Source organism: Eptatretus burgeri, chromosome 2 (genome assembly GCF_056783735.1).
Source record: "Eptatretus burgeri isolate ZD-2024b chromosome 2, Ebu_testis_v1, whole genome shotgun sequence".
NCBI classification, from domain to species: domain Eukaryota; kingdom Metazoa; phylum Chordata; class Myxini; order Myxiniformes; family Myxinidae; genus Eptatretus; species Eptatretus burgeri.
The window spans coordinates 58,779,447-58,792,520 of NC_140962.1; the positions used below are offsets into that span (position 1 = coordinate 58,779,447).

At 45.1% G+C, this 13,074-nt stretch overlaps 1 protein-coding gene across 5 annotated transcripts in view; it reads left to right on the top strand.

The window, feature by feature from the left end:
* Nucleotides 1-867: 867 nt before the first annotated feature.
* Nucleotides 868-13,074, top strand: part of PAPOLG (poly(A) polymerase gamma) — an 81,980-nt gene continuing 69,773 nt past the window's right edge. For all 5 annotated transcript variants that reach the window (XM_085869467.1, XM_085869468.1, XM_085869469.1 and 2 more), the window contains exons 1-6: nt 868-1,105; nt 1,722-1,892; nt 12,059-12,125; nt 12,246-12,327; nt 12,418-12,527; nt 12,765-12,818. In XM_085869467.1, the coding sequence (XP_085725593.1) occupies nt 1,098-1,105; nt 1,722-1,892; nt 12,059-12,125; nt 12,246-12,327; nt 12,418-12,527; nt 12,765-12,818 (492 nt within the window). In that variant the 5' untranslated portion in view covers nt 868-1,097. The remainder of the gene's footprint in view (nt 1,106-1,721; nt 1,893-12,058; nt 12,126-12,245; nt 12,328-12,417; nt 12,528-12,764; nt 12,819-13,074) is intronic.

Here is a 13,074-nt window from a genome sequence, read left to right on the forward strand (position 1 = left end):
GGGGCCAGAAACACTGTACTCGAAAACGTGGGGACAGAAACACTGTACTCGAAAATGTGGGGACAGAAACACTGCACTGGAAAAAGTGGGGACAGAAACACTGCACGACTGTAAATGGTGGAGAATTGTAATACCTCCCCCCACCTGGAGGCGGCGCGACACGATTCACATTTACATGGAGAATTTGCATCCTGCTCCCCCCCCCATACCCCTAACTCCCCCAACACCACTGGCAAAGATAAAAACAAAGAACATCACTAAACATTAATTGGGGTCATGCTGATCTGATCCGATGGAGCAAGTCAGTTCTGTCGAATTTAGGGTTCGATTGCCGGTTCCGCTGGAGGGAATCGATTCTTTCACCCAAGCCGAGTCTGAAACACCTTTAAGCTGCGGATGGACAACACTCGCCCGGGTCTGAATCCCGACCGAGCTGTAAACTGCCATCCAGGTGTTTCGCAGGCAGGGTGATTCATCAATGTGATGGATGTTAAACTGGCGTCCCGTCAGCGTTAGGTTGTGGACGTTCACGATCCTACGGTGTTCTTTGCGAAGAGTCGGCGAGCTATCGCCGGCACCCTCAACAAATTCGAAGTTCCTGCCCGAACGACGAAGTTGAACGCCAGGCCTGGCCAGCCGGTTCGTGAAAGACTTGGGCCGCAAAAAAACGTCCCCCGGCCAAATCCACAACGAACGTGGGATTAATTATGTTCGAAGAAGAAGAATAAGACCTTTGAAGCAGAATAAACAGTGTTAATGTCTGAGAGTGAAGAAGAAAAGAGTTAGGGCAGCAGTTTGGGCAGCTGGATCTTTAATATTTCCACAGTGAACACAATAGCGTCTCAAAACAATGCTTCGAAAATTCCAACGACACAATGTGTTGACAAAACTTGCTGACGTCATTCAACCGGAAGCGCGTTGCCGTATCAGTGGCGCGTTGACGTCATTATTAGCGCGTTGACGCAATCAGAAGCGGAGACGTGGTTTTTTAAGTGGGCGCGCCATGTCGGGCCGGCTGTAGACTCGGCCGGTTCGCTTTTCACGTCGTGAACTATGAGGATCGGCGAGTAACAACACGTCCACGACGTCAGGGAAGGATGTCTTCGTAAGTCCGCACTACGTATTGATGTCGGGCTCCAGATTTAGATTGAAAAGCCTCCTTCCTGGCCTCGACTAGCGCGTCGGGCCTGCAGCTTTCCTTGTTGCTTCTTGCGCTGTTCGTTCCGGTTTCGCGCTCGGTGCAGTAACGACAATCTTATCGTTGGTGCGTGGCGACGTGAAAGCCATCGCGTGGGATACTGTCCGTCTTTGTCGCTCGATACGAGCCTCGGTTACGTTGGCGCCAAGTCTGACGGTGCAAGGCCTCAAGCAGGTTGTATGATTTGTAGTGATAGTTATCACGGTGTCGATTCTGAGTTGAATATCCTTCCTCTGACGTCATTGTAAGTGTTCTGATGACATGAAAGTGAAAAAACCTCGATATTTACTTCTTACTCCTATCCCTTAACTTGAGCGTTGGTCAAGGTGAGACCTCGAATGAGTCGTAAAACTTCCCTTTGTTTTTTGTTTTTGGCTTCATAAGTGTGTGTGTGTGTGTGTGTGTGTGTGTGTGTGTGTGTGTGTGTGTGTGTGTGTGTGTGTGTGTGTGTGTGTGTGTGTGTGTGTGTGTGTGTGTGTGTGTGTGTGTGTGTGTGTGTGTGTGTCGGATCTTCTGTCCCCAGCCTGTCGACCATTCAGGGATCTCAGTCGATGCAATCTTCCAAACAGCATGGCATCACGTCACCCATCAGCTTGGCTGGACCACGGCAGGTCGACTTCGATCTTACCAATCAGCTGGTGGACACCATGAAGCCTTTTGGCGTGTTTGAAGAGGATGAAGAGTTGAATCACAGGTGTTTGCTTTTCTTACCAAGTCGGGTTAATATTGTCGAGCATCGCTGTTCTGTTGTAGCTTTTTTATTTTTTTTATTTTTTAAAAATATAAATGATTTGTACATCTTTGCTGCTCGTTTTCACTGCGGTAGTTCCTGAGTGCCCTTTCTTACGACACCTTGCAGTGCTGAATACCACTGCAGTTAGATCAAGAGTTTTATCATCCCCCCTCTGCACCCCCACCACCCCTTCTGGCTCCCCACCCTCACGGACTTTGCATAGTTTTCCCATCGTTTGAGCTACTCCTGTTATTGTTACCCTGCTCCGCACGGAAGGATTGGGCACCGTTCACTTTGTGCGACTAAAATGGTAAAGGTCGTGGAAGCTTTGCCTCTTCGCTGGTCTCCCCTTTCGATCTCATCCCTCTGGGTTTGTATTGATCTCAGCATTTCTGGGCAGTCCCAGCAGTGCAATGGTGAGAGCACGTCGTCATTTTGGGGGAGTGTTGTGTGTCTTATTCATTAAGGATTTTGTACATTTTAATTTGAATGACCTGCCTTTTGGCTGGTGTGTGGTCAAATTACAAATCTGCATGGATCTTCCATAAAGTTAATTATCTTGTTTCTGTTCCACTACTCTTCAATGTTCCCCTTGTGAGCCTCTCCACCCCTTCCCTCCCCCATGCAGCAGGAGACTGGGTTTTGTTCTCGTGTGTGCGTTTGTGCCCAGGGCATCACTTATTTATTTTTATTTTTTATTTTTTAAACCATATGACCTTTTGACCAATTTTCAACAAATCATTATTATGAGAATATGCAGAATACTGATTGAATTTAGCTTTTGTAATTTTTATTTTTATTATCTTGCCAAAACGAAGTTTTTGCAAGATATGTTAGTCAGCTTGTATGTTTTTTTTTTAAATTTTTTTAATTTTTTTTTGTCTGTAATCACACATAAAAAATTCTGCAGAGCACAGTTATCGGAAATTTTTGTAACTTCGCATATCAGAGGCCTATAGAGGTCCCTTTCAGTGCACAAAATTTTGAAGGTCAAAGGTCAAGGTCACTTTGTCGCAAATCAGGGGAGTCGACGAAACCCTTATTTTTTGAGTAATTTTGATCGGATCATCTTCAAACTTCATGGGAATATAGTTCATGGTCTGGCACTCAGCTGATTAATTTTTGGTGGCGATTGGCCTTGACCTTCATGGTTAGTGCCTCAGGTCAAACATATTTGACCCCAAGGTCAAATTTTCAAGTTTTAGGAATCATATCGTGTAGTAGCTCAAATTGAACACCTCGATGAGTGCTTTCTAGTTGTGTCAAGCTTGAGACATTATGACGTCATTTGGTGACGTTATGAGGCAAACGCATATTTTTCATGGTTACTCTGTAGAACGATTGTCATCGGAATCTCTCGTGGGCAGATATTCCTCAAGGAGTCGCTCTTGGTGGATAGCAGCTCTGTTCACCTCAGTGTGACCTTAAAGAAGTCACACGTGGTCACCTTTTGACAAGATACGGGTCGCCCTGTGGGTGACATTGGTTTATTTTTTTTATTAGCAATTTATTTTGAGTACAAATTGCACGTGGACAGGCTTTGCATTTTGGGATGCTCTCGAGTTGCCTTCCCATCTCTGCGCAATTCATCTTCTTTGAAAAAATTCCATTTGAAATTTATTTTATTTATTTATTTTTGTTTTTGCTTTTCGAGGTTATTTTGGGTGGGCGGAGGTTGTTTGTTTATTTGGCTGTCTGTGAGCAGGATATCGCACAACATTGTGGAAGGATTCTGAGGAAATGTGGTGAACAGGTTTGGTGTGTGACAAGGCCGAAATGATTTACATTTTGGTGAATATGCATATCCGGTTACTTGAATTTTTCAAGTGATTCTTCACGATTGAGGGGTAGCGCTAAAGTGATATATGGGTACTTCCATGTAAAAGTGGACACTGGTTGAAAAAAATAAAGTGAACCATATACTATATATTTTTTAATATATCTGTTGGGAAACATCCCCAGGTTCTGGCCCGTTTGAGTGACCTCGACCTATTGGCAACAAAACAATTATCAGATTCTATCCTAAAGTACATAGCAGTCATCTATAAACTGTAACACGAGTTACTCACTTTTTCATCGTTATACATGTTGCAGTTCACTTTTCATTCTTTCTAAAATTCAAGTATGGACCCTCAGTCATTATACGTAACTGGCCACTCTGTAATTCATATGTCTGTTTGAGGAGAAACAGTTAATAAAGTTTAATTGTTTTTGACCATGTCCATTTGTTGTAACGCGAGTTACCATGCCGAAAAAGGCCATGCTCCACCATACATTGAAGACATTCATCATCAGACCATACCGCCATCATATCAGACCATCAGACCATATTTTGTCATGTCAGGTTCGATCTGTGACCTGCTACAGGTACCATGTAAACCTGTACTAACCTGTTCCATGGTCGGGTTGGCGGCGACTAAACCGTCTCCCCCACCAGGTTTTCTGGTGAGGAGGGTGTTTGGATATGGACACCCAGCAGGATTAAAAACAAAACCTGTCAAAGGGCGGAGGAGCTCCTTGTGAGCCAACGGCCATCCATATCTAGTGCCCAACTGTGTATGCGGACGTCCTCCTGCAGTTGGGTCACTTCTTATTAGGAGGTTGGTGGCAGGATTTGCACTCCGGCCACCGTAAAACCCTTCATTCCGCAAAACGCAAAAAAATCTGAAAACCCACTCCGTGGGAGTACCTCCTGTGCAGCTTCCCTTCGCAGGGCAGCTCACCGGATGACGGGATTGGGGCAAAGCCTTCGGGACCCCCAATCTTTGATAGGAGGGAAACCACGGAGTAACATCCCTGGGTCAGATTGCGGGAGAGTGTCGGAGTGGTGCTGAGGTGTCGTCCACCAGACGGCGGTCTCCTTGGGTTAACCTGAGGCGGTCCCTTCGGGTGGGTGCCTGGAATGTCCTATCCCTAAGAGAGGATGATCACCTGTCTCTTATCATCTGAGCTCAAGCGTTTGGACATCGGGATTGCAGCTCTCTCTGAGGTTCGGAGACCGGATTGCGGAGAGATAATGGTGGGTGGTTACACCTACTATTGGTCTGGTCGCTCTGATGGTTACCATACCCAAGGAGTTGCTGTAGCTGTGTCCAATAAGCTGACCCCAATGATAATTGAGGTAACACCGGTCAACGAGCGTATTATGAGATTAAGGATTCGTCACTCCTTAGGTGTCATTTCCCTGGTCTCTGTTTATGCTCCGACTGAGGCGAGTGATCTCACCGTGAAGGATGCATTCTACGCCACACTCGAGTCTGTGGTTGATCAGTGCCCCAGACGAGATACACTTCTAGTCTTGGGGGATTTCAATGCATCGACTGGAACTGATAGGGACGGTTATGAGGTGTGTGTTGGTCCCCATGGGTCAGGAACTATGAACCAGAATAGCACTAAGTTCCTTGACTTTGCAAGAAGTCATGGACTTAGGGTGGCTGGTTCATGGTTTCAGCGCCCACAAGCTCATCGCTGGACTTGGTATTCCAACGCTGGCGGTGTGGTAAAGGAGATTGACCATGTCCTCATTGACGGTCGTTGGAGGATGATCCAGAACTGCAGGGTCTACCAGAGTGCTCAGTTCCTCAATACTGACCACAGGCTTGTTGTAGCAACTCTAAAGCTGCACCTTAAATCCTGGAGAATGGTACCATCCCAGCCGAGGCTGGATGTTGCCAAGCTCAGGGATGAGAGAGTAGCTGAGGAGTTTGCGAACAGGCTGAGTGGACACTTGGGGGGTCTGGGTGCTTTGGGGGGTCCTGAAGAGTTGTGGAGCGCCTTCAAGACCACCGTCCTTGATGTTGCCGGTGGATGCCTTGGAGCTCACCGCAGGGCAAAGAAGAATTTTGTCTCAAGGGACACTGGATACCATTGACCAGAGTCGCAGGGCCAGGCTGAATGGCAGAGCTGAGCTGTTCAGGGAGCTGAGGCGTAAAACTGTACGTGCACTGAGGGTGGACAAGGAGGCCTATGTGCGAGGAATCTGTGAGGGGGTAGAGCATCACCTGTGGACAGGTGATTCTCGTCCCGCTTACAGGGGAATTCGCGCATTACGTTCATCCAAGCCCATCCCTCGGAGCACTACAGTTCGAGCAGAGAGTGGTAGGCTCTTGACAGAGGAGTCTGAAGTGAAGGCCCGCTGGGCCGGTTACTTTGAGCGGTTGTACCAGGCTGATCCCCCAACTGTCGAGTTGGACGTCAAGGGTGTTACAATCCCTGTTGCTGACCCTCGAATCAACTGTGGTCCACCTTCGCTTGTGGAAACACGGGCTGCGGTGAACCAGTTGAAACGGGGCAAAGCTCCAGGGATCTGTGGCATCCATGCCGAACTTCTCAAGGCTGGTGGAAATGCTGCACTCGTGTCGTTGCATGCAGTTTTGTGCTCTGCCTGGAACACAGGCATCATCCCAACTGACTGGAAGAGGGGCCTTGTTGTCCCTCTCTGGAAAGGGAAGGGTGATCGCCAAGACTGCAACAACTACCGAGGGGTGACGCTGCTCTCAGTGCCGGGCAAGGTCTTTGCTCGGATAATTCTCGATAGGGTTCGCCACCATCTGCTTGAGCACCAGCGTCCAGAGCAGTCAGGCTTTACACCAAAGAGGTCAACGATTGACCGTATCCTTGCACTTCGTGTCCTCACCGAACGCAGACGAGGGTTTCGGCAGGGGCTGCTTGCAGCCTATGTTGATCTCTGTAAAGCATTCGATTCAGTGAATCGGGATGTCCTCTGGAGGATTCTTGGTCTTCGTGGGGTGCCACCAAAACTGATCGATCTGATGTCTGAACTCTACTCTGGTACTGAGAGTGCTGTGAAGTGTGGTGGTACCATCTCTGACTTATTTCCAGTTGTTACTGGAGTTCGTCAGGGATGTGTACTTGCCCCCACACTTTTCAGCACTTGTATGGACTGGATTCTAGGGAGGATGTCTGAGAGATCAAGTTGCGGTGCGTCATTTGGGAATGTCAAGATCTCGAACCTTGACTTTGCAGATGATGCAGTCATCTTTGCGGAGACTTTAGACATCCTCTTGGGGGCCCTCGAGGTGCTGAATGAGGAGTCGGAGCCATTGGGATTACGGGTTTCTTGGGTCAAAACTAAGATCCAGGCTTTCGGTGACATCTTGGATGCTGCTGTCCTGTCTGTGTCTGTTTGTGGTGAGGATGTTGAGGTCGTGGAGAGATTCACTTACCTTGGCAGTGATATTCATGTCTCTGCTGGCTGCGAGTCAGAGGTCAATAGACGTCTGGGTCGGGCCTGGGGAGTCATGGATTCACTGGATCATGGGGTGTGGCGCTGCCGGTACCTGTGCGGGATGACGAAAGTCCGAGTCTTCAGGTCCTTGGTACTTCCAGTCTTGCTCTATGGGTGCGAGACTTGGACTCTGACCAAGGATCTGAGACGGAGACTTAATTCCTTTGGTACCAGGTCTCTTCGGAGAATCCTTGGCTATCGCTGGTCGGATTTTGTGTCCAATGAGCGGTTGCTGAGAGAGACTCGGATGAGATTTGTTACCTGCATAGTCCGTGAGCGTCAGTTGCGGCTGTATGGACATGTGGCTTGTTTTCCTGACTCTCCTGCTCACCAGATTCTCTCAGCGAGGGAGTCTCATGAGTGGAGGAGGCCAGTGGGTCGACCACGTGCCTCATGGTTGCAACAGGTTGACCATCTCAAGGAGATGGGGATGGGCCTGGCATCTGCCTGGGGGATGGCCAGACGGAGGCCCCTGGAGTACCGGCGGAAAGTGGACGCAGCGACGTGCTGTTCTGGCACATGCTCCCATACCTGACCTGACCTGACCATACCGCAGAATAGGTTCAATATCGATGCTAGCCTGACCAATAATCTGGATCATTGCAGTTGTTAGCAATGCTGTGGGGGACTAGATACATTCTCATATGACCTTCAAATGTAACGCGAGTTACCATGGAAGTCACCATATAACATGATGTCTCAAAATAGTGGACGAGTTATGACAAAACTAGGTGGATGAGTAGTGGATGAGTTATGACAAAACTAGGTGGATGAGTTGTGTCGGTGACAAGAATAAGCCGATTTTATTTTGGTTCAGGACCAGATCCAGATCCAGCCCATCATTGGAATGCAAAACGTAAACTGTTCAGCCTGGTGGAGGTATGTGCTCTCCCGATTGCCATGCTAGATGGTTTTTTTTTTGTTGTTTTTTTATGTTAATTTATGTTTCCGGGTCGTCCGTCCGTCCGGATTTTCGTTTACGTGATAACTCAAGAAGCAAATTGTAGAATTTCATCAAACTTGGTAAAAAGGTAAAGTAAGACAGGGCAATTAAGTGATTAGATTTTGGGCCAGATGTGATAAAGTCATGGCTCAAAGGTCAAGGTCAAACTCTGAAATTTTACTGTTTATGCCCTAACTCAAATATTGGACAGAATTTCATCAAACTTGGAAAAAGGTAAAGTTAGGGCAATTAACTGATTAGATTTTGGGCCAGGTATGATAAAGGTCAAGGGTCAAATATGTCAATACTCAAGTGTTTGTGCAGGAGAGCGGAGGCATACCTGTTGACTGCGTGCAGTCGAATTACTCTAGTTGTTTTTAAACCAACTTGAAAAAAACCCAAAACTATAAATAATTATCCTGCATTCCCTTCCCTCAGTGTGAAGCGAAAAGCAGGGTTGAGCAATTAGTTCACACTGTCTCTCAGACACGAGTCTATGATCGAGGAACTACTTGATTTCAATTTAATATTATATATTGAATACCAGAATATGAATTGGAACACAAACCTTCAGATTAGCAGTATTTTTGCTTTCAATTTGGCAAATTGTACAGAATCTTGTCCAGAGCATGCATGCACAGATGGGAGTAAGGTTTTTGGTTCACGAGTCAGTAAGTGACCACTATATTTGTTATTGATGTGTGTCTGTCTGTCTCTGTCTGTGTCTGTCCCGAGCATAGCTCCGTGGGTTTTGATCCGATCCTGATAAAATTTTGGTGGGAGGTTTATATCATGATCTAGTTGTGTTTTACTGAGAATGGGCGTGCTGTGCCCATTATGGGCGGAGCCACGCTCAAAAAACATGTTTTTAGGGGGTAGCCGATTTCAAGTTACATCTTCTCCGAGGGGGTTTGTTGAATCTGGCAGGGGTTTCGGTATTTGGTTAGCCCAATGGCACCTGCATATCCCCACGGAGCTCGATTTTTCATTTTCGTCCCAATGTCAAGGTCACAAGGTCATGAACATAGAATATGTCAAAAAAAAAATCAATAAATTGGGCATCGAGCTCCTAGGGTTTTCAACTGTTTCGAATGCAAGTAGTGATCTTCGAGAACTACAACTTTCATCGTTTACATTTTTCCCGATTCCCGCCATAAAAAAATTAAAAAGGCGAACTACGTTTAGGATTTCGCAATTCGTGGTCGATTTGTAGTGCTTTTCGATTACTACAACTTTCATCATTTACGTTTTTCCCGATTCCCGCCAGTTTTCCCGTGGCCTGTTTCGAATGAAAGTTGGTATGCAAGTAGTGCTCTTCGAGTACTACAACTTTCATCATTTACGTTTTTCCTGATTCCCGCCATAAAAAAATTAAAAAGGCGAACTACGTTTAGGATTTCGCAATTCGTGGTCGATTTGTAGTGCTCTTCGATTACTACAACTTTGATCATTTACGTTTTTCCCGATTCCCGCCAGTTTGCCCGTGGCGTCCCCTCGAAGGTAAAAAAAAATAAAAAAGGCAATCTGTGTACATTGCTCGTGAACCATCGCCGTCTCCAGACTTGCATTTTATTGTGTTTTATTTTACTTTATTTTCTTTTTTAGTCTGCTGGGCAGTCAAACAAAATGTATAGTCATTCCAACCAGGAAACTTGCTGTTTTTAGGGATGTCATAAAGTACACAGACAACAGGTAAGAATAACCCACGGTACATCATTGGCGATAAGCTTCCAATTTTTTTTTCTTTAAAATATGACCATTGAAACTTTTTTTTAAAATTTCAATTGAGTGAAAGTCAACTCTCAAATATCAAGGGGTTTGACCAATCGCAGGCAACCTATTGTGTTCTGATTTCATTATCACTGGATTTCATTTCGACCAATCGCATTTTTACCTCCGCCCCGAAGGTGAAGGAGGTTATGTTTTCACTCCTTTCTGTCTGTGTACAGGATATCTCAAAAAGTTGTGGACAGATTCGGTGTGTGACAAGGATGAACTGATTATATTTTATTGAAGATCCAGTTCTGGATCCAACCACTAGAATTTTTAAAGTGAGAGATTGGGTCAAAACCGATATAGCACGATATCAAAAAGTTTTGGACGGATTCGGATTAAACTTGATGGACAGGTTGAGTGTGTGGCAAGGACGAATTTATTTGATTTTGGTGAAGCTCTGAATCTGATCTGGATGTGAGAATTATTTGATTTTTTTTTTTTAAGTGATTCTTCACCATTGAGAGATTGGGGCGAAAACAATGCATAGCCTGATATTTCAAAAATGTATTGATTGGGCCCGATTATGTCCTCGTGGATCAGGCATTACGTGGTGGAGGTATGTGCTCTACCAAGTGCCCTTCTAGTTTGAACTGAAATGAGTTATTGTTTGCATCTGTCCGTTGCGTGTTCGATTATCTCCCATTTCCAGCCTTGTGGTGTTTATAGTGCATCACTTTTAATGAGCTCTAACATAAAGTCATGGAAAACGTTAGTTATGCCAAAAGTCAGAGAAAGGTTATGACATTGGGTGAAAATATCGAGTCGATCGTTTGGCTCGAGGTGAAAATGTGGCATCTGAAGCTCGCCATTACGGGGGCAATGATTGTAGGTCAAACCTTCCCCATTGGTTTCTTCCTCATTCTCGAACCTCATTTCCAAACCTCACTTTCCGACACCCAGACTCGAACCCTCGTTCTCTTGCTTCACTCTCAAACGTTGTTGCCTCACCAGTGTTTCGACCGAATAATCGCCACTTTGTAATTGTCGTGGTTCTTCGCCGTTCCAGCATCCTGATCAAAAGAGGCGCTTTCTTAAATGTGGTAACCCATGTTGGCTACCCATGTTCCACACCAGCAAGTGCTGGTTTGAGGAATTCAAGAGGATTCGACCTCCATGAAAAATTAGTTGGGGAAGCAGCATCTGCAAACCGTGATGCTGCAAAAATGTTTCTACCACAGCTCATGGAGCTAATCGAGGTGAAGGGGTTTATGCTAGATCAGGTTTTTACACTGATGAGATGGGGTTATTCTCCTCCCCCCCTCCCCATTCCCTGCTCTCCACTCTAACATCATCATGATCCTGAGCTAAGTCTTGTGTTTTCTATTTATGGCAAAGTACAGTACATGAGTGTAATGTTCTTACCCTCACACACTTCAGTTTTGTAAAACTTGTAAAGGTCTTGTGTTTTTGTTTCATATGCACACATTTTATTTTAATGTTGACATGGTTTTTTTTTTTTCAATTCTGATGTTTATTTCTGGCTGCCAGTCCCCTTCCTCCTATATATTTTTTTGAGGCCCAAGAACCGAAACCCCCTTTTCCCATTGGCCATTGGTTTCCACGATAAAGGGTTTATCTCTCGTGGCATTTTCCAGGAACCTAACCCTCACGATAAGTGAGGGTTTACCGTATATACTTGAACACTGTAGACCACAAATCGCCTTGTTAGCTCTTTTTCAAAAACTTTCCATTTAACCTTGGACAAAATATTACGCCATCACGACTAATCAAACGTGCCGCTTGCTCTCTATGTTGGGGAATATTGAGACTCAGACAAAATGGCGGTTCATAGGTAATATAGTTCGTGCTCAAATGTAAAGTAAGAGTTGAAAAAACCCTTCAAATGTCCTTTCTCAAGATTGTGTGGGGTAAGACCGTGTTCTATGAACTCGAGTTTCAACAGTTTTTGCCTTTGTCATTGAGAGGATCGAGCTCAGCCAAGTGGCATCACTCATTTTGGAAAACTAACAAGGCCGTTCTTGATTGAATCATTGTGATAACTGGCTTCCAAAGACCTGAAAACATTTTTATTCTGTGAATATAAACCTGTTGATTACTTATTACAGGAGGGGGAGTGTGGACATACTTGATTCTGGATTTACTACTTTGTTTTTCTCCCCTCGCAAACTCCCCCCCTCCTCAACCCCCACCACCATACAGAATGGTAGTTCTGGGTAAACTGAACAACTTGGCAAGGCAGTGGATACAGGAAGTAGGTGAAACCAAGGTAAGCAGAGTTTGGTAGTTTTAATGTTTTGTTGTTTTTTTTTATTTATTTTTTTGTACTGTCATCTAAGCTGCTCAGTTTTTCAGGCTTGTGGCACTTTATTATTTTATTTTGTTTCAGAATCTCCCTCCTTCAGTTTTGGAGAGTGTTGGAGGAAAAATCTTTACATTTGGCTCTTACAGGTTAGGAGTACACACAAAAGGTATGTGCTTATTGAACTCCGCTCTTATGCTTTCAGCCTGGTGATGAGATGTGAGGATAGCGGGTAATTGAGGTTCTATCATGTGTACAGGTGCCGATATCGATGCATTATGCGTATCCCCACGGCACGTTGAAAGGAGCGACTTCTTTCAGTCGTTCTATGAGAAACTGAAGGAGCAGGAGGGTGTTAAAGGCCTCAGGGTGAGCTGACCTCTGATCACGTCATTGTTAATGAATACTTGTTGTTTTTGTTATTATTATGAGCAGTTGCCAATGTTCAGTTGTTGGTCTCTTTTCGGTTTCACCAGAGGGGTCCATCAGTCTGTCTGTCTGTCTGTCCCACCTGTTTTTTTATTTTTATTTTTTTTCAGACATTTTCTCCACACCCTTTAACATATTCAACTGAAACTTGGTACATGTGATTCCTTTATTTTTCAGTCTGTGGAAGATGCTTACGTCCCTGTCATCAAGCTAAGTTTTGACAACATCGAGGTAAGATTATTTTTTATTTTGTTTGCTTTTTGAAAACATAGCAATCATGTATACCTGATTTGCAAAGTAATATTGATATAATGGTGGGAAAGTATGTTGGATTTGACAGGATTTGATCCACACTTTTGAGAGTATTTGACAGGGGAAGCTGAAACTTTCAGTGATTCATGAGGGCACCCGGAAGTTGTCTGCGAGTTCCGCTTCAACTTTTGAATTATTTTTTTTTCTGTGCGTGCGTGCGTACGCGTGCGTTGCA